The sequence below is a fragment of the Tursiops truncatus genome, chromosome 8 (genome assembly GCF_011762595.2).
Source record: "Tursiops truncatus isolate mTurTru1 chromosome 8, mTurTru1.mat.Y, whole genome shotgun sequence".
Classification (NCBI taxonomy): domain Eukaryota; kingdom Metazoa; phylum Chordata; class Mammalia; order Artiodactyla; family Delphinidae; genus Tursiops; species Tursiops truncatus.
Genome location: NC_047041.1, coordinates 52,584,220 through 52,603,624, shown reverse-complemented (window position 1 = coordinate 52,603,624; position 19,405 = coordinate 52,584,220). Strand labels below are relative to the sequence as shown.

General features: G+C 46.8%; 1 protein-coding gene across 1 annotated transcript in view; it reads right to left on the bottom strand.

The window, feature by feature from the left end:
* Nucleotides 1-19,405, bottom strand: part of TENM4 (teneurin transmembrane protein 4) — a 739,181-nt gene that overhangs the window by 277,679 nt on the left and 442,097 nt on the right. Inside the window, exon 8 of the mRNA XM_073808362.1 lies at nt 16,243-16,452. Within this exon, the coding sequence (XP_073664463.1) occupies nt 16,243-16,452 (210 nt within the window). The remainder of the gene's footprint in view (nt 1-16,242; nt 16,453-19,405) is intronic.

The window sequence follows — 19,405 nt, the reverse complement described above, 5'->3', positions numbered from 1 at the left end:
TGTAAAGCTCAGGTTACGAGGATCACGTCTAGTGCCAAGGCAGTTTAACAAGTATGAAGGCACATAATTCCTTCCAGTTGTCCTGCCTCAGCACAGAAGGGCTGGTCCTGGGGCGCAGCTGCGCGCACTCCGGCCAATGTGGTTCCCATCACTGGCTCCAGCGCCTCGCGGAAGTCCCCTCCACGCCCAGGAAGGGCCTGTTTTATCACAACTGCTAAACTATCCATTTTCTGTAAAGGTTCAGAGGGTTTCTGTATTCTGAGTTCCCAAAGGGGGTAAGGAATCTTGCTACAAAGAGTGCCGACAAGTCACCCATCCCAAGAATCCTTTCCAAAAACTCAGCTGCTATCGTCTGATCTCTCCCCAACCCACGTTAAATCTCCTCCACTTTTTATTTTGATAACTTTAAACCCTACAGAAAAGTCGAAATGACACTATAAAAATACCCATATACTCTTCACCTAAATCTGCCAAATGCTAATATGTGGCCATGTGGCTTTATCTCTCACTATATATATATATAAATTTTTTTCTGACCATTTGAAAGTTGCAGACATCAAGACACTTTCCATCAGCATGCGTCTCCTAGGAATAAGGATATTCTCCCATATAACCACAATATCATGATCACAGCTGAGAAAAATGAACAATTATATACCATAATATCACCTAGCACACATACATGCCGTATTTTAAAAATTCCCTAATTCTTCCCCCAATGCCTTCTTTAAAGCCTTAAAAAGAACTTAGGATCCAATCAAGATTCAAGTGTTGCATTTGGCTGTTACCTTTTTTTAGCCTCTTTTAATCTAGCGGAGCCTCCCACCTACCCCAACTGTTCTATTTCTTTTTTTTTTCCCCAAGATATTAACCTTTTTTGAAAGTCCAGGCCAGTTGCCCCACAGACTGTCCTATAGTCTGGATGTGTTGCTTTCTCATAATTAGCCTCAGGTTAAACATTTTAGGCAAGTACATCTCATGCATGATGGAACGTACTTCTTATTACTTTATGATAATGACCATGAAGTTTGGTCACTTGTTCAGGTGACGATTCCTGATCTCCCCACTGTAAAGGAACCTTTTTCTTTTGTAACATGTAAGCAATCTGTGACACAAAGTCTAATCTGTTAGAATCAGTTAATTGAACTGTTTCTGTCCTCTCACCTCCCATCTATCCTCCTCTGGCTTTAGCCTCCACACCCTGAAAATGCCCTCACCAAGGTCACCAGGAGCCATCTAGATGCCAAAGTCAGTGGGCACGTCTCACGTTTGCATTCTTTTTTTTTTTTAACATCTTTATTGGGGTATAATTGCTTTACAATTGTGTGTTAGTTTCTGCTTTATAACAAAGCGAATCAGTTATACATATACATATGTTCCCATATCTCTTCCCTCTTGCGTCTCCCTCCCTCCCACCCTCCCTATCCCACCCCTCCAGGCGGTCACAAAGCACTGAGCTGATATCCCTGTGCTATGCGGCTGCTTCCCACTAGCTATCTACCTTACGTTTGGTAGTGTATATTCTTGAACCCTCACAGCAGGAACCGATGTTAGTGCTTGGGTTCCTCTGTGAGGGCGTGACCTTTGTCTCACGTCTTACTCCAAGGCCTACCTCAATGCTTGGCACATAGTAGGTGCTTAAGAAATTTGTGTACAAGCAACTCATGCAGCTCAGTAACAAAAAAAACAAACAACCCAATCCAAAAATGGGCAGAAGACCTAAATAGACATTTCTCCAAAGAAGATACACAGGGTGCCAACAAACACATGAAAGGATGCTCAACATCATTAATCATTAGAGAAATGCAAATCAAAACTACAATGAGATATCATCTCATACCGGTCAGAATGGCCATCATCAAAAAATCTAGAAACAATAAATGCTGGAGAGGGTGTGGAGAAAAGAGAACACTCTTGCACTGCTGGTGGGAATGTGAATTGGTTCAGCCACTATGGAGAATAGTACGGAGGTTCCTTAGAAAACTACAAATAGAACTACCATATGACCCAGCAATCCCACTACTGGGCATACACCCTGAGAAAACCATAATTCAAAAAGAGTCATGTACCAAAATGTTCATTGCAGCTCTATTTACAATAGCCAGGACATGGAAGCAACCTAAGTGTCCATCATCGGATGAATGGATCAAGAAGATGTGGCACATATATACAATGGAATATTACTCAGCCATAAAAAGAAATGAAATTGAGTTATTTGTAGTGAGGTGGATGGACCCAGAGTCTGTCATACAGAGTGAAGTCAGAAAAAGAAAAACAAATACCGTATGCTAACACATATATATGGAATCTAAGGGAAAAAAATGTCAGGAAGAACCTAGGGGTAAGACAGGAATAAAGACACAGACCTACTAGAGAATGGACTTGAGGCTATGGGGAGGGGGAAGGGTAATCTGTGACAAAGTGAGAGAGTGGCATCGACATATATACACTACCAAATGTAAGGTAGATAGCTAGTGGGAAGCAGCCGCACAGCACAGGGAGATCAGCTGGTGCTTTGTGACCACCTGGAGGGGTGGGATAGGGAGGGTGGGAAGGAGGGAGACGCAAGACGGAGGGGATATGGGAACATATGTATATGTATAACTGATTCGCTTTGTTATAAAGCAGAAACTAACACACCATTGTAAAGCAATTAAACTCCAATAAAGATGTAAAAAAAAATAAAAAGAAATCTGTGTAGAATGAATCAATGAGTCCATACGCTAAGAAAAAGTCAGGACTGGGATTCAGAAGGCCTGGCTTCAAATCTAGCTCTGCCACCCTTCACACAAGGAAAGGGTTGATTTAAATCAGTGGTTTTCATACTTTGAAAAAACAGGTTTCATATTAGGAGTGTTCTTTAAAGAGGATCTTACTCAGAAGCAAATGCAGGCATCTGACAAAAGGAAGCTGCTTCGGTTGAAGCAGGTGGTGAAGGCTGCCTGAGGGACCTCACTGGAGTGGGGGGTTGGGGGAGGGTCAGAGAGGGTCAAGAAGGAGGGAAAGGGGTAGATTCTCGGAGGTCCTGACTGCCAGCCTAAGACGCCTGAGCTGTAATCCGTAGCGTTAGGTTTCAGTGGTGAAAGGGGCTGCTGGGAGAATCGGTCCGGTCACTGGGCCTGATGCACCTGGGGGCACAGAGCTAGGAAAGCACAGGCCGAGCGGGAAGTCAGAAATGATCCTTTGTCCCCTCCCCATCTCAGCTTCCTCCTCTGGAGTCCTTTGTCCCTAGAATGCTCTTTGAGTCTTTCACCCCCATTATTCTGCGTGCTCCTCCTTGCTAGGTGAGGGCGGTGCATCACAAGATGAAGAGCAGGGTTAGCAGACAGCAGAGGGGGCAGAGGCCTCCTGAGCTCTGAGGGACTCGGGCCATTTGCTGAGTGGTTCTGTGACCTGAGAAGCTTGTCCATTGTCCAGGCTTTAAAGAGACACTGCCCCTTACCATTAACCCAACTTGGGACAAAGGCCATCACCAGCTCAGACAAATAAGCTGCTTAGCCAGACCTCATGCATCATCTTGTCACCCACGCAGGGGCCCAAACAGGGGTATCTTGAAAGAGTTAAGAGCCAGAGTGCAACCCAGCGGTTTCCATTCTGGGGGGCTCTCCTCCTCAGCACGGGGGCGAGGTGAGGGCGAAAGAAATCTCTCATCTGTTGGGGAGGCTCCCTGAGACCTTCGGCTTCCAGAGGGTTGTCAAGAAAGGGGGGTGACGGCTGTCAGATGAGGGAGGGCAGCCCAGTGGGAAGAAAAGAGGCTGGGTGGAGCGCGGCACACCTGGGATGTGTGGCCTTGGGCAGGTTCCTGTACCTTTCTGAGGCTGTGTGCCGTAAAATAACAACCAGAACAACAATGATAACAGTAATAGCAGTTTCCATTTCTACTTTTTTTTTTCCATTTAAGACTTTATAATAACCAAGTACTTTGCTAAGTACTGCACATACATTATTTCATATTGAATTCTAACAACACTATGAAATAGATACTATTATGGTCCCTATTTTACACATGAGGACAAATGGAAACTCAGAGGTTAAATCATTTACTACGGGTCTCGGCCAGCAGCGGCAGAGCCAAAATTCAAACCTGCGCTCTTTAGAGCCCACCAGCCATACGGATTCAGCGGGGGGCTGAACACCTATCTCAGCACCTGGCGCCCTGCAGGTGCACAGCGATGGGATTTCCTCTTCTGTTACACAGTCCAAAGGTGTGTCAGGCCCTTTTTGGTTCCTGAGGCTGCACCTGCCACCATCACCCCCTCTCGATGGGCTCTGAAATTAGACGTGTACAGAGCAGTACACCTGCCTTCAGTCCATGCCACTCACTCCATCCCCACCTCAAACCCCAGGAAAATCGAGTCTTCTAAGGAGACCGCTCCCTGGCGGTGGGGAGGGGGGAGGGGGGAGACGGGCCCTGCCACACTAGCTCTTTCTCCATAGAGGGGAGGCCAGACTTGCCTTCCACCACTGCCCCCTGCAGAGGGCCCCCGTGCTCCCCTCCCACATGTCTACACACGGAGGAAACAGATGGTGTCTGATCAGAACTCCTCAGTACAGGACCCCTGGAAAAGTCTGCTGAATGAATGAATGAATGTTTGAGGAGGAGAGACTGAGCGAGCTCTGGTGTCTCTTCCTCTTTAAGGACACCAGTTCCTTCAGATCAGGGCTCTACCCTTAAGAACTCATATAACCTTAATCACCTCCTTACAGGACCTTTCTCCAGTGCAGTCACATGGTGGGTTAGGGCTTCAACCTATGAATTTGGGGTGCGGGACACAATCCAGTCCATAGCAGCCTTACAGATCCATAAAACTAAAGCTCACTTCTGGGCAGAGCTCCTTGGGAGTTACCCTCTTTCTCCCGGAGGATCCCCTGAGCCTCCCAGTTTGCACTAAACCTCTGTAGCCCCACACACCCTGGCACACTTCCCTACCTTGCTCCCCTCACTGATGCCTGCTTTAGGGCAGAGCTGCTTAGGTGTGTCTCTCTCTCCTCAACAGCCAGTGGGTGAGCGGATGCTTTCTATTCTCCATGGGATCTGGCACACAGTAAGTCTTTAATAATACTTTGCTGAATTGAATTGGTTCTGAAGGGTAAACAAGCTTCATTTCTTCCCACATCATTCCAAATCAGAAAGATCTTCACCAGTTCTCCCTCTAAATTAATGAGTTGTGTGCCGAAGCCTTTGCTCCCAAGATAGTCAGCTATTCATCAGAAGCCCTGTTCTGGGTACCAGGAATGTCCTCTGTCCCCTGAAGAACCATGTTAGTTAGCTGTGGCCACAGCTCCCTAGTGGGACCATGGAAGTAAGCAGCTTGAGAGAGTGAGAGGGCCTCTGTGAAGAAGGGCCTTGGCCACCAAGCTGAGGAGATAGGTCCTGAACTACCAGTGGTGGGAAACAAATAGAGGGTCCCTGCAAGGGCTCTATGGTAGGGGTCTGGGCTTTGAAAGGATCACCATGGGACAGTGTGAAGATGGATTAAAGGAAGAGATGGGAGGGAGGGAGGCCAGTGAGGATGCTACGGCAGTGGTCCAGGGGAGAGAAGACATAGTGGTAAACATTTTGGCTAAGGGGAGCAGAATTTTGCAAAACTAGCAAATTAAGTATTACCTCAACTTCCATTTTTGCTTATTCACAGATGATAGCAGGTAAGTGATCACAACTTCAATTTTGATCAGATAATCTCCTCACTGACTAAAAACTCCATTCTTTGCCCAAGATTAGAAGGGGAGACCAGTCAACACTCAGCACCCCCTGTAATCTCAGTGTCTTAGATGTTATCCCATCTCACTGTTGAAACAACTCCCAAACTGCTACTTGTATGCCCACTTTACAGATGGGCAACTGGGTGAGAGAGGTGAGGTCACGCAGCTAATGGGGAGGGGAACTTGGTTCATAACAAGTGTATATTCCCCCGGAGCCTCTGCTGTGGCAGCTAAAAAGAGGTTTCTGGAGGTACAGGGATATGTATTATTGTTAGCCCGTGCAGCAGCTTCCCAGAGAGGGAGTGAAGCATAAATGAATTACCAATCATTTTCCTCTCTTTTCAACTCTGCGGGGGAGGCCAGCTGACCAGAAGGAAAAGACATCACAGTGTTTTATCTGGTACCGAATATCACACACAATCCTGGAACTAAGGGGAATGGCCAGCAGCACAGGGAGCTCTGCAAGGAAGGCGGAGGTTCTGTTTCTAAGACCCCATGCTATGTTTGTTTAGCTGCTGCCTTGGGCTCACTCTCCCACCCTAAATCTCTGGAAATCACCCAGGAGGAGGAAGGGGATTAAAGCTTAGGACTCGGGAAAGACCTATTAATTGCTACACCTCCTCCAAGCCTGGAGGGGTGGGAGTGTAGGAATCTGCCTTCCTTCCAGAGATATCTGGCCAAAACCTTTTGGGTTCTAGAAAGGGAATAAGGAAACTAACATTCATTGAGCACCTATTACGTAGCAATCACCATGCTAGAAGCCTTGCCCATAGTTTCTCACAGACACAACAATTTTGTGAAGTACTATTAAAACCAACGTCCATTTTACAGAGGAAACTGAGATCCAGAGAGGTTAAGCAAGTTTCCCAAGGCCACACAGCACAGTCAAGGATCTGTAGACCTCTGTATCCTACCTTTCCTTCCCATGGCTCCAAATTGTGCTGTTTCTGTTTTCCTTCTAGCTTCGGTCCTTTTAGGTCATTTAAAGCAGAGGGAGTTTTTTTTAGTTGTTTAATCTCAGACACCTTTATAAATAATGGCAGTTTAGAAGGAGAGGGAGGAGGGGAGAAAGGAGAGGAAGGGGAGGGAGAAGAGGAAGCCACATGGTTTCCTGGGGCAAACTGGGAGCTATTAACCAGTAATGCAGGATCCAGCTGAGCTCAAAGCACCCAGCTCAGACCTGATGACAGGGGCAGAGGGCAGGAGGCTGCCAAGGGGAGGGTGGGAACAGATCGCTCAGAAAAGACCACGTTTAGGAAAGGGAAGGAGGGGAGGTTCTGGGAGCAGCAAGAGATGTTTATTCTCAAGGTGAGCAGGCCGTGGGGTGTAGCATTAAAAGCCTAGACAGAGTTCTGGAAAAAGCCACGGAGCCGTGCATCCCATGGGCATGGTTTTAGGTGGTGTACAGCACGAGCAGACATTAAATCACACTGAATCACGTGCAGGATAGCCTCCATCCTCTTTCAACCTTTCTGGTGATGTCAAGGAGGAAATCTCAGTTTGGTACTTGTGTGTTTTTAATACCTCACACTTGCCCGTGTCCCTGTTTAACAAAGAGAAGCAAATCTCCGCATCCTAGAGCAAGCCTAATCTCACCAGAACATGATAACCAGCTTTCACTGTATTTATTTTTAGAGCTACCTTCTATTTATGGAAAGTGAATTGCCACAGTAATATACAATCTCCTGTTAAAATAACTAAATTCACTTAGGTTAAAAAAAAAAGTTCGGAAAAGGAGGCAGTTTAAAGGAAAGGAAAGGAAGGGGCACGGAGGTGGGCACACTGCTGTACTGCAGACTCTGACAGTGACACACAAAGGAACAAGCTTGGGAAATGTTGATCTGATCAAGTCATCCCTAGTCTGCCCGGACTAGAGAGCCAAGGAACCAGAGGACAAGGCTCTGGAGGTCCCACTGCAGGTCAGAGGCAGAGCTGGGCTCAGAAGACAGGTCTGCTGCTCTCTGGCATGCGCTTCCTCCCAAGCAGGTCTCCAGGATGGCTCACGAGGGATGATGGGGGCGGCTTCTCCAGGGGAGGGTTATAACTGGAAAACTCAGCTTATGTGGATGGCAGTGGCCCTTGCAGGTTGGATCACCAACTGCGAGCAAATCTAAAACTGGCCCAAAGAAGCTGGTAGCCGAAGGGGCAGCTCTCGGCCCAGTTGCTTCCCTCTCTCCTACCCGGTTCTCTACGTTCGGCCAACCTCACAGCCCTGTGCTGTGGATCCAAGGAGACGGTGGAGGTGAATGCAAGGCTTACGGAACCATGAGGTACACTAATCTCCCAAGCTCTCCTTAGCCTCCTTCCAGGTGCCTCTTCAACAGTCTGTGCCCCGAAGTGTCAGGAGATGCTTGAAGATGTGGTCTGGTGTCCACAAGGGCCCCTGGGAGCAGGCCACTAACATGTCCACAGGGACACAAACCAGGCTTAGCTTCCAGATGGAAAAAGCCCGGACACACGGCTAATGTGCCTTCCTCGAGGGGTGGTCTAGGAATTACTAGATCCAATCAAGCCAGACACCAAAAATGTTATTTTTGTACCTTTTAATGCAATGGCATTTGGGGAAATTAGTGGAAAAGGAACTGTAATCATGTCACGTGAGTGACTAATTAGAGGGCCCTGGTTTTCCCAGGACGTTCGGTTACATTAATTCAAAACGTGACCTGTTTATTTTGCAGGGTCAGGAAGAAGCCTTACCTCCTAGAAAACCAATGTGGCAATTAAATTAGAGTCATCAGAGTTTGCCTGAGGTAACATATGAAAAAGGGCTTGGTGAACTGTACAAAAACAGAAGTGACCCCTGTGTGGTTGTCCCCACTGCTCCCACTTAGCGGGGCATAATTGCCTGCCCCTGGCGGGAGGCTGCAGGTGAGGGCTTTCCCAGTGGAGGGAGGTACCTGGTAAGGTGGAAAGGGCACTGGAGTGTGGGGCCATACATCGAATCTTGACTCTGCACTTGGGCAAATCACTTCATCTCTGTGGATTTCTAGTTATATCATGCATGTGGCTCACTGTACTATTCCTAGGGAGATGGTTGTGTGTGTGTGTGTGTGTGTGTGTGTGTGTGTTGGGGGTGGGCTGGTGAAAAAGAGGAAGAGAGAAAATCAACTTTTTTTCATTTTTGATTTTAGCACCTACAGGTGCTCAGCTGTGAAGATACAGCCTCGGACGAGGCCTCCCTCAAGGAGTTTGTAGTCTAAGTTGGAAATCAGATATGGGGACATTCAGGTTCCCAGACTGTTAGGGAGGTATCTGTAAAGAAGACAGCAGGGCATCAAAGAAAGGGGAGGTCCATACAACCAAAGGGCTGTCAGGAAAGGTTCCTTAAGTTGCCGAGTTCTAGGCTTTGGAGAATTGAGCAGTCAGCCTCCCTCCTTCTGAACTCCCAGACCTGAGAGTCAGCCAGCCTGCTGGCGCTGGCCTCCTGAGCCCCCATGTCTATACCAGAGGGGCTTGGCTTTTCCAAGCAGTCATTACAGATAAACATAGAGCTTCCCAGTCAGCAACGTGCACCTGCATCATGCCTTCTAGTTACCAAGCTTTCTAGTTATCTCTATGGCTATTCTGTTACTAAACCTTTCTGAGTCATGGGACATCCTCCAACCCTGCCCATTTAAGAAAAGGCACGATTCAGGATCACCATCCATTAGCCACCATTCCAAAAATCTCAAAACTCTAAGACTGAAAAGTTTTTTTCTTTCTTAATTAAGACTGAAAGTTTTTTTTTAAAGTCATTATTGAATGTTACAATATTGCTTCTGTTTTATGTCTTGGTTTTTTGGCTGTGAGTCATGGGGGATCTTCGCTCTTCAACCAGGGATGGAACCTGCACCCCCTGCATTGGAAGGTGAAGTCTTAACCACTGGGCCACCAGGGAAGTCCTAAGACTGAAAGTTTTATCAAAATTGTTCTGGTTGCAAAACCTGACCTGAACTGACATGTATCTCAGGTCTTTTTTTTTTTTTTTTAAATCTCACCAGTGTAACTGTTCATATGTTTGACTGCAGAAATATCAATGTATTTGATTACCGTGGGCCATCCCAGCACTCCGGGAATGCTAGGAAAGACACAGTATGTGTACTGTATTTTATTCCTTAAATCTAAAAATTTCTGAATTCTAAAATGCATCTGACTCCAAGGGCTTCATTTAAGGGATTCTTGACCCTATAGATTAAATACCTATTTTATAGGCTCTTTCTGCTTAGAGCCCCCTTCACCCCCTCATCTGTTAGGAAAACATCTGCAAACATTTCAAATGTCATTGTGAATGAAGGCAGGAAAGAAGGAAGAAATCAATTTGTCTTGCTCCTAGGAGTTTAGGTGCTTAACTTCTCGACATAGCTGGTATAGGGATTTATTTACCAACAAGGGTCTTTTGATGCAAGAGAGTTGCGAAGAGCAGTGAACAAAAATGCCTGAAAACTTCACATGCCCCTATGTCCTTGTCCCTTGGGACTTGGGCAACATACAGACCCAAGCACTGTGGTTGGCATGGAACAACTAACACAGGTTCCATGAAATTCACAGAGAAAGGAGACAAAAGCCTCACTGGATACTTCTCGACAGTGGGAAACAGGCACAATTCTGCCTTCTGATTTCACAAACTGACTTCAAAGGACCCTGGCAGACTCCCTCGGGAATCTGGATAGGTTCCAAATTAAGTTGAATTTTTTGTTTTGTTTTGTTTTAAGAAAACACTTTTGGAAGGAGCTTGCATACATAGATAGCAGTGTTTCCCATTTAGAAAGAAAAATAAACACTCCTCCACTGGATTGGAAGTCAAAACAAAATAATCCCAGCTGCTTAAGACCTGAGAAAGTCACCGAGACTGCCCAACAGCAGGGATGTTGACCAGTGTCACCAGCCTGAGAGATCTGCAAAGTGAGGCAGAAGGGCCCGGAATAGGGGAAAAAGGGAGAAAAAGCCACGGACGGCCTAGCATCCAGGGCTTGGCTCTCATGAAGCAGCACCACAATTTAGTGTCTAAGTCATTGGCCTGACTCATATTTGAAAACTCCCACATGCTCACCAAAACACAACTGAGAGATTTCACTCAATGGCTTCAAACAGACTTGGGATTCAAATCTGGTTCTATGACTTAGAAGCTGTGTGATTTCGGGGAAGTCACTTAATCTCTCTGGCCTGCTATTGCCTCAATGAGACTAAAAATGGCTATGACACAGGACAGACATGAAGATTCAATGAGATTCCGAGATCTCATGATTTGATGAGATTAAACACCTCTCACATAATAGGGGCTTCATCAGGGTTTGTGAGGTGAGTACTAGGAATCCAACAACTAGTAATTTTTTTTAAAAAATCAGCTTTTCTTTGGTGGACTTCCCCTTATCTTCTCCAGCTTCCTACTAAGAAGACAGAAATAACAGGATCTGGAATTGAAAACAAAACAAAAAATGTGGGTGGGGCTCTAGAATCAGGTAGGCTTGAGTGTGAGTCTCTGCCTGGGCCTCGGTTTCCTGAACAGAGACAAACAGAAGCTCAAAAAAAGAAAACGCACGCAAAGAAAAGACTTCTACGCGGAAGGTGCTCCTTACATGTAAATTCTCCCACGTGCTCCTACCTCACCTCGGCTTTTAGAAACGGACAGCTTTCTCTGAGCTATTTATTCCCCGACCCTCTTAAATATTAACCACCAAGGTTTTAAAGCCCTTTTACTTAAGGCTTTAGAATGACAACAATTCACGGCACATTTAATATTTATTCTGAAAAGTTTCTGTGGCGGTAGGGACCAAGATCTACTTAATCCGAACCACTTCCTTAGCTTCTCGGCTATGACAAGTTACTATTTTAGTGAAATCTTTCTTTATATCTATCAGTGATTTCTAGATGGTTATCCTTGGGGTGGATTAGGATTTTGAAGACAGAAAGAGCTGCTTCCCCTGTTTTCTTTTCTGTGATGCCCCACGCGGCCTCCGTGCTCTTTACATGGGATTTTCGCAGGGCGGTTCTGGGCACCACGGGCCGGGGATCGCAGCCCCGGCAGGAGCAGACACAGCTGGAGGCAGAGGGCCTCTGGGAGCCACTGGAGCGTGCAGCCCAGCTCCCGGAAGGCTGCTTCCCAAAGGGTCAGCCCTCAGAGGAGGGTGCTGAGTCAGCTCCCGCCAAAGGAAACTTTATTTTCACCCTTTAGGCGCCCGTTGGGCTGCCTTTGTCATTTAAAATACCTTCTGAAAGAAGTCTCTGGGGAAGCAGGCCTCCAAAGGAGCCAGAGCAATTAACCCATTTAGGGTGGTCTTTAAAGTCTGCAAGTGGTGGAAGGGAATGGCGGGGTGGAGACAGGGAAGGGAGACAGGGACCTGGCGTCCTTTACCCTGTTGAACTCCACAGCGTTCCCGACCTCGGGAGGTCTTTCCCATTTCACCTGCAGAGCAGATGAGGCTCTGAGAGGTTAGGTCCTGTGTCCAGGCTCGCATCTCTTGAGACCCAATTTCAGAAGAGTTGACTGTGGCTCTGCTCTCGTGGCTGCACTGTGGTCCGTACACAGTTTCTACTGCTTGCTCACCCCTTCATTCCCACTCGTTAATTATCACTACATAAAAGGCATCTGCAAGGCCACGCACCAAACTGTTAAAAGTGGCTATCTCTGGGAGGAGGAATTACAAGAGAACTTCACTTGTTGCCTTTCTGCATTATTTGAATGTTAGCAAGCATTGTTACTTTTATAATTGACAGAAACAATAGAGATAATCCCATTAAAATAATTTCAGATTTTTCCATGAAAAAAAATCACACGAAACTTAACAAGCATTTATGGGGCACACTATGTAGCAGGGCCCACTCATCCTCACTTGCTAGGGCTGGGTCCATGCCAATACCAACAGGCACTTTGGCTCATAGAAGACCACTCAGTTTGGGGTTTCCAGGGACAGGAAGGTGGCAGGCAGAGTCTAACTGTAGGGTGACACTCTCTGGCTCTCTCGTGACCCACCAAACCCAGAGCAGCAGATCACTAAGGACCCAGACTCTCCCTTCAGGCGTGGGACACATTTATTACCAACCTTTGGAGTGACACACTCAGAGCAAGGCTCCAGGGAAGGACTCTGAAGTGCCTCTAGGTCCCCTGGGGAGCAGGGGTACAGAGGAGTGTAGCTGAGCAGACAGCTATAGGCCAAAGTCCCCCCATCTTCCCTGCACATCAATAGTGCAGTAATGCCATCAATTTGCTGCAGAACTTGCAACAACGTGATTGCTCTTATTCAGTTAATTAGCGAAGGGAGAGATTAAGGACTTTCATCTCCCGCCTTCTCTTTTACCTACAAGGCTTATTTACTTAGCAATGAACAAAGAATATCACTATATATATATATTTTTTTTTCCAAGTAAATCTTAAGAAGGTTACTGGCTGACACACCTGTCAGCATCACACAACACTAGGAAAATCAGAGTACCTTAGAAATTGCTCCATCATTGGCAAGATGGGGAAACAGAGGCCTGAAGAGGGACAGTGATTGGCCAAGGACAAATAGCCAGTGAGCTACAGAGCTGGGCCTGGAACCCATTCCAGGTTCCTATTTCTCTGCATACTTTAAAACATGGGCAGCTAAAAGCTCTAGAGGAGCAATGACACTGACCCACCAAAAGGACAATGCCATGCTCAGGAGCACAGAGGGAGAAGGCCCTGGAGGATGGTTTGCTTTCTGGTCACAGATAATGCAGGGCTCAAGATCCTGTCATAGAGACTTCCCTGGTGGTGCAGTGGTTAAGACTCTGCGCTCCCAATGCAGGGGGCCTGGGTTCCATCCCTGGTCAGGGAACTAGATCCTACATGTATGCCGCAACTAAGAGTTCGCATGCCACAACTAAGGAGCCGGCAAGCTGCAACTAAGGAACCCGCCTGCTGCAACTAAGGAGCCTGCCTGCCGCAACTAAGACCTGGCACAACCAAATAAATAAATAAATAAAATAAGTAAATATTAAAAAAGAAAAGATCCTGTCAGAAGAGAGACACAGATGTAGAGAACAAAAGTATGGATACCAAGGGGGAAAGGCGGGGGAGGCGGTGGGAGGAATTAGGAGATTGGGATTGACACATATACACTATTGATACTATGTATAAAATAGGTAACTAATAAGAACATACTGTATAGTACAGGGAACTCTACTCAATGCTCTGTGGTGACCTAAATGGGAGGGAAATCCAAAAAAAGAGGGGATATACGTATATGTATAACTGATTCATTTTGCTGTACATCAGAAACTAACACAACATTGTAAAGCAACTATACTCCAATACAAATTAATTAAAAAAAAACAGGGACTTCCCTGGTTGCGCAGTGGTTGAGAATCCGCCTGCCAATGCAGGGGACACGGGTTCGATCCCTGGTCCAGGAAGATCCCACATGCCGTGGAGCAACTAAGCCCATGCACCACAACTACTAAGCCTGTGCTCTAGAGCCCATGAGCCACAACTACTGAGCCCATGTGCCACACCTACTGAAGCCTGCATGCCTAGAGCCTGTGTTCCGCAAGGAGAGAAACCACGGCAATGAGAAGCCCGCGCACCACAACAGAGTAGCCCCTGCTTGCTGCAACCAGAGAAAGCCCGCGTGCAGCAACGAAGACTCAACACAGCCATAAATAAATAAATAAATAAATAAAATGAAAAAGAAGAGAACCATCAAGGCCAAAGACCTCCTCCCTGAGTTTCAAAGAGGACAGAGGCTGGGAGAGTTCCTGATTAGGGGAGGGAGCTGGGGATAAAACACCTTTCTTTGTCATGGGGGATGGGGTGATGCCTGGAGGGCCTCAGCTCAGTACCCAGAGGAGCTCAGGTCACTTACCATGTGGCCTTCTACACCCTTCCATGGTTAATGCCTATTTTCTGTCCAGGTTCCTAGGTGTAAAAGAGCTGGGGGCAGGATCCCACCAGCTCCCCACTTTGGGTCCTTTGTCCATGTTTTCTCTCTGCCCAGAATGTCCTGGGTTATTAAAGCCCTTGGTTATCTCTACCTGGCACACCCTACTAATTCTTTCAGATCCAGTGAACGCCTCCTCCAGGAAGCATTTCCTGATTTCCTCAGGCGCCTTGGAGGCTCTTCTCCTCATTCCCCTCCACACCAGTTTCCTATCTCCCTTATCACCTTTTCTCCCAAGAGAAAAGAAGTCTGACATTCTCTGAGCATTATTAAGTGTCAAGCAGGATGGTGGGAGCTTTCATATAGAGGCTCTCTATAAATTCCCTGGAGGGAGGTGGGTGGTGACTGTGACCATGACTAACCTTTACTAAACTCCTTCTCTATCCCAGGCCCTGTGATGAGCCTTCATCATGAGCTGGGTATCATACTGCCCATGTTATACTTGCTTAAGGAAACAAGCTTAGACGCAATGTGCCCTATCCAAAGTCCCACAGCAATAAAGCTTATATTTAATGCAAAGATGTCTGACTGCAGAGCCCGTGGATCCTGCCTCCTATCTCTCTGAATCTCTGCCTCCTTCTCCAGAACTTGGCCTGAAATTTAGTGCCACACAGGCACTTATGAATAAATGTTTGCAAAATCAACACGCAACCTACAATATTAAGTGAGGAAAGTCTCATTTCCTTTCCTCTTCTTCGATAATCAGGAAATCATGGGCCACTAGGGAGATTCCAAGTTACATCACATATATCACCCCACGCTCTTGTAGGCTTGAATCTCCTCCAGGCTTTGAATTCTTGCAAAGAAGTGGACTGGCCACTGCTAGACACAGAGACGGTAAGCACCTTGGCCCAGGTCACACAGCACATGACCAGGGGCTAAACCCTGTGTCTGTTGGCTCCTGGTCAACCTGGAGTTTGGAGCTATTGCATCGTACTGCCCCCCGCCCCCCAACACACACACCTCTTCTCCTTAAGAGAGTCAGGGGGGCAGAGCTTAGAAGAGGCGTGTGATTATGGGCAGATCCATGCTTAAGCCCAGTGGCTCTCTCTGCAGTCAGCATTCAGCTCTGCAGCTGCCTGGGTCTCCAGGGGCCCCGTCTCTGGGCAGTGAGAAAGTCCAAGAACTTCCAGAGCCAGGAGCCTTTCTCTCAGCTTTCTCATGGTCAGTGGGGAAACTATCATACTGGTCTCTTAGGCAGGGTTCTGAGGAAGATCCAATAAAGCAACACGTGACAGTGGCTGGCACAGTCCCTGGCACATAGTAAGTAGTCAGTCGGTGCTATGTTCATTGTAACCATCCTTTTCTTTTCTTTTCTGGTGTCTATCTTTGTCTCAGTACCTTTGTCTTACTCAGGCTCCACCTGATCTTTCTGTCTCCTTGTGTCTGTCTGTGCATCTCTACCCCTGCAGCTATGTCTGCCAGACGTCTGTCATGGGGGTGGGAACAGGAGCCCTCCACCCCCCGCACACCCCAGCAGCGCAACCAGGCAGTAGCGGGGCTGCCCGAGCCCACCGAGCCCCCCAGGTCCCCGAGAACCCTGAGTCCCCCCGTGCGCCAGGCCCTTCCGCCCCTGCAAGCAGCCCAAGCGGACCGATTTATCAGCATCGCCAACGAAAGGAAAAACCAAACCCACAGAAGTTAGAAAGAGAGAGGGACTTACCGTTTGCAGCGACCCCCAGGCTGGCGGAGCCACTTTTAACTAAGAATGAATTAGGGACAAACTCTTCCTCAGAGTCTGAGTCCGGGGTTGGCTGGGCCACACCGTTGCCTAGCAACCGCCTCTGGCTCTCATTGGCCGGAGGGGAAGGGGGCGGGGAGGGGGACTGCTCAATAGGGGTTGATGAAGCGGATGAACAATGCAAGGGAGCACCTGCGAACCACAAACACAAACACAGACAGAAAAAAAAATAATGAAAATTGGTTTTGAGGCACACGTGGAGGGGGAGGGAGCAAAATAAAACACGCATCAACAGGGGGAGGGGGTTCCCAACACAGGGCGATCTACTGCACACGTGGCCCGGGGGCGGGCCTGATGCCTCCTTAAAGTTGGTGCAAACTCCTTCTGAAGAGCTGGCCTCGTGCAGAAGTCTGCATGCTTGCAAAGAAGGCGTCCCTCGAAAACACTTGGGAAGCCCTTCCTGCTTTGCCTGTTCTCTGAGAGAGGTCTGAAAATCTGGGGTCTAGTCCTGGTGGGGCCGTGTCATCTATCAAACAGCTGCCCGCCTCTGAGCTTCAGTGGACTTGCTGGTAAAATGAGCAGCCGCACTGGGTGATCGCTGAGCCCCTGCAAGCTGGCCATTCTGTGATGTCACCTAACTGAAATAATGTTCTTATTGGTGAGGAACAGGCTCTGGGCCTCATAAAAGGTAGAGGGAGCTGGAGAGAATGATCCAGAGCCCCCGCCACCGCTGGCATTCTAGGATTTCAACACACTCATCTTTTACTTTTCTAAGAATCTGACATTTTAAGATTTTTTAAGTCCTGACATTCTCTGCAAACTTCTTAAGAGAGCAAGAAATCTAGCAGTCTTTTTCACTTGTGTATCCCCAGAATTTAGCATAGTACCTGGCACACAGTAGGCACTATATAAATATTTGCTGAAGAGATGAATTCTAGGTGCCTAACAGACTGGGATTCTTAGTAGTCTCAGCAGACTAGGATTCTTAAGTTCTGACAGTCTCAGATGAAAAAACCGTATACTATTTAGGACACTAACACTGTGAATTCCAAGATGCACTAAGTTAGGATGTTTGACTGCAAGTTTCTAACATGTCAGGGTTCCATGATTCTAAAAATCCCAGCTTTCTATAGTTTTGTGAGCACACTCCCAACTCTTCAAAAGGAGGAGGTGATGGCTGGCCAGGGACAAGACCTTTGGGGGCAACAATTTGCGGTCCTATCTGTGTCTGGGCTTTAGGCATGTGCAGAACATCATCTACAAGAGAGGGAACACAAGCACAGACACATAAAAGTATACAGTACAAGACAACGCATCCACTTGACAGCAAGGGCTATGTCTTTTTTCCCACCTTGACTGATAGAAGGTTTAAAACATAATCAGATCCATCCAGTTTTTCAGAGGCCAAAACTTAGGAAACATAAGGCGGCCCAGACATGTCATCATAAGATTTGGTAGAGCTCTATGCGGCAGGTGGCAAATAGAGCTGCTGATTGTTGAAAAAAAGCAAAACAAAACAAAAAAGCTTTTTGTGGTGTGTCTACCAAGAGAAGCTCACTCAGTTCAGTCACCATATCTTGCAGGATTTTGCAGGTTCCGTGACTCTCATGTCAACCCTTGAGCCCAACCACGTGTGACAACATTTTACAGAGTTGCTGTGTGTGCCATTTGGTTGGTTCATATTAAAAATTCAGTAAGAGCAAGTGAGGCGGCAGGGATCCACGATCACGGTACAGTCTCGGGGTAGCTTTTCCATCCGCGTTTTGGTTTACCTAAAAATCTGGGCTGTGATTTACCTTAAAATCGTCCCAACCAGTGTTTCTAGTTCACCCTAGGGAGAGCCTTCCCTGACACCACTTACCACACGGCACTACAGGGATGATCATTCCTTTCTCTGAACTAACCTTTTTTTAGTTCTGTTATCATATTTGCCCTGCTGCATTTGTAGCTGTCTGTCGTTCTCTCCTGTATAAAAACATAGGGCACATTCTTGGGACACAGTACATTCTTGGAGTGGGCTTTGGAGTTCAACAGAATTGGGGTTTGCATCACACCATAGCCTCCTATTGGCTGTATGATCTTGCGTAGATTTCTTCCAGTTACTGATTTATCAGTTGGGAACTCCTCCCCTTTTATAAAGTTATTATAAGAACTAAAGATACTATACTACACCAGCACACAGTATGCCTGAGGAAGCAGAATCCCAGGGTCAGTGCTTACCAAATGTTTATTAAATTGAATGAAAGCACCCCACGAAGAACCCCATTTAAGATTTCCCTTCCTCTACAGTCCCAGTATTGGGAAGATTTTTGTCCGCCAGGCTGCATTTATTAAGCAATATACATTCATTTCCTCATCTTTTATTAACCAAAGACACCTTCTAATCTCCAGTCAGAGCTTCTGATGAGCTTGAAATAACCAGTACCATACGATGCTGAGCTGTTAGAATTTCACACAAAGGTTAAGAAACATGATATGTTGTTCCAGGGTACTTGTTACAGCCTCTTCCTGAGTAGATCTGTCAAGCTTTATGAAATAAATAGTTCCCGAACTAAGTAAATTGTTCCATCACAAACTTCAGAGACCCCGGGCTAAGAACAGCACAGTCCCTCCCACTCCTCACGCCTGTTTCCTCTCCCTTCCATCCATTCTCCAGGCCTCACCCTGGGCCTCTGGGGTTGCTCTGAATATTCATAACTTAACATTCAAAGGACCTAACAAGGTGCCAGACCCTTGGTAGGCGCACAATGACCCACAAGGTTTCTGTGATGTACAGAAACTATTGGACACATGTTAATTTCCTTCCTCTTATTCATCAGCATCTTTTAATTTAAGTGGTCCCCAGGTGGGGGAACAAAACCATCTCCTGGGTGCAAGAAAATTCTAGAAGTATTTATCTTTTATTTCACCCTTTTCTAATATCTATTTTGTATATGTTTTATAATATATGTAATGCATTTGTCTCAAAATACATGTAATAAAATGCACTGCTGTATCAATTCGGCATCTACAGAAGCAGGGCAGGTTGTATTAAAAGAATGGGCTCTGGAACCAGACCCTACATTTGAATTCTAGTTGCACTACTTGCTAGTTCCGTAGTAGTGACCTTGGGCAAGTTAATTCATCCTTTGTGACTCAATTTCCT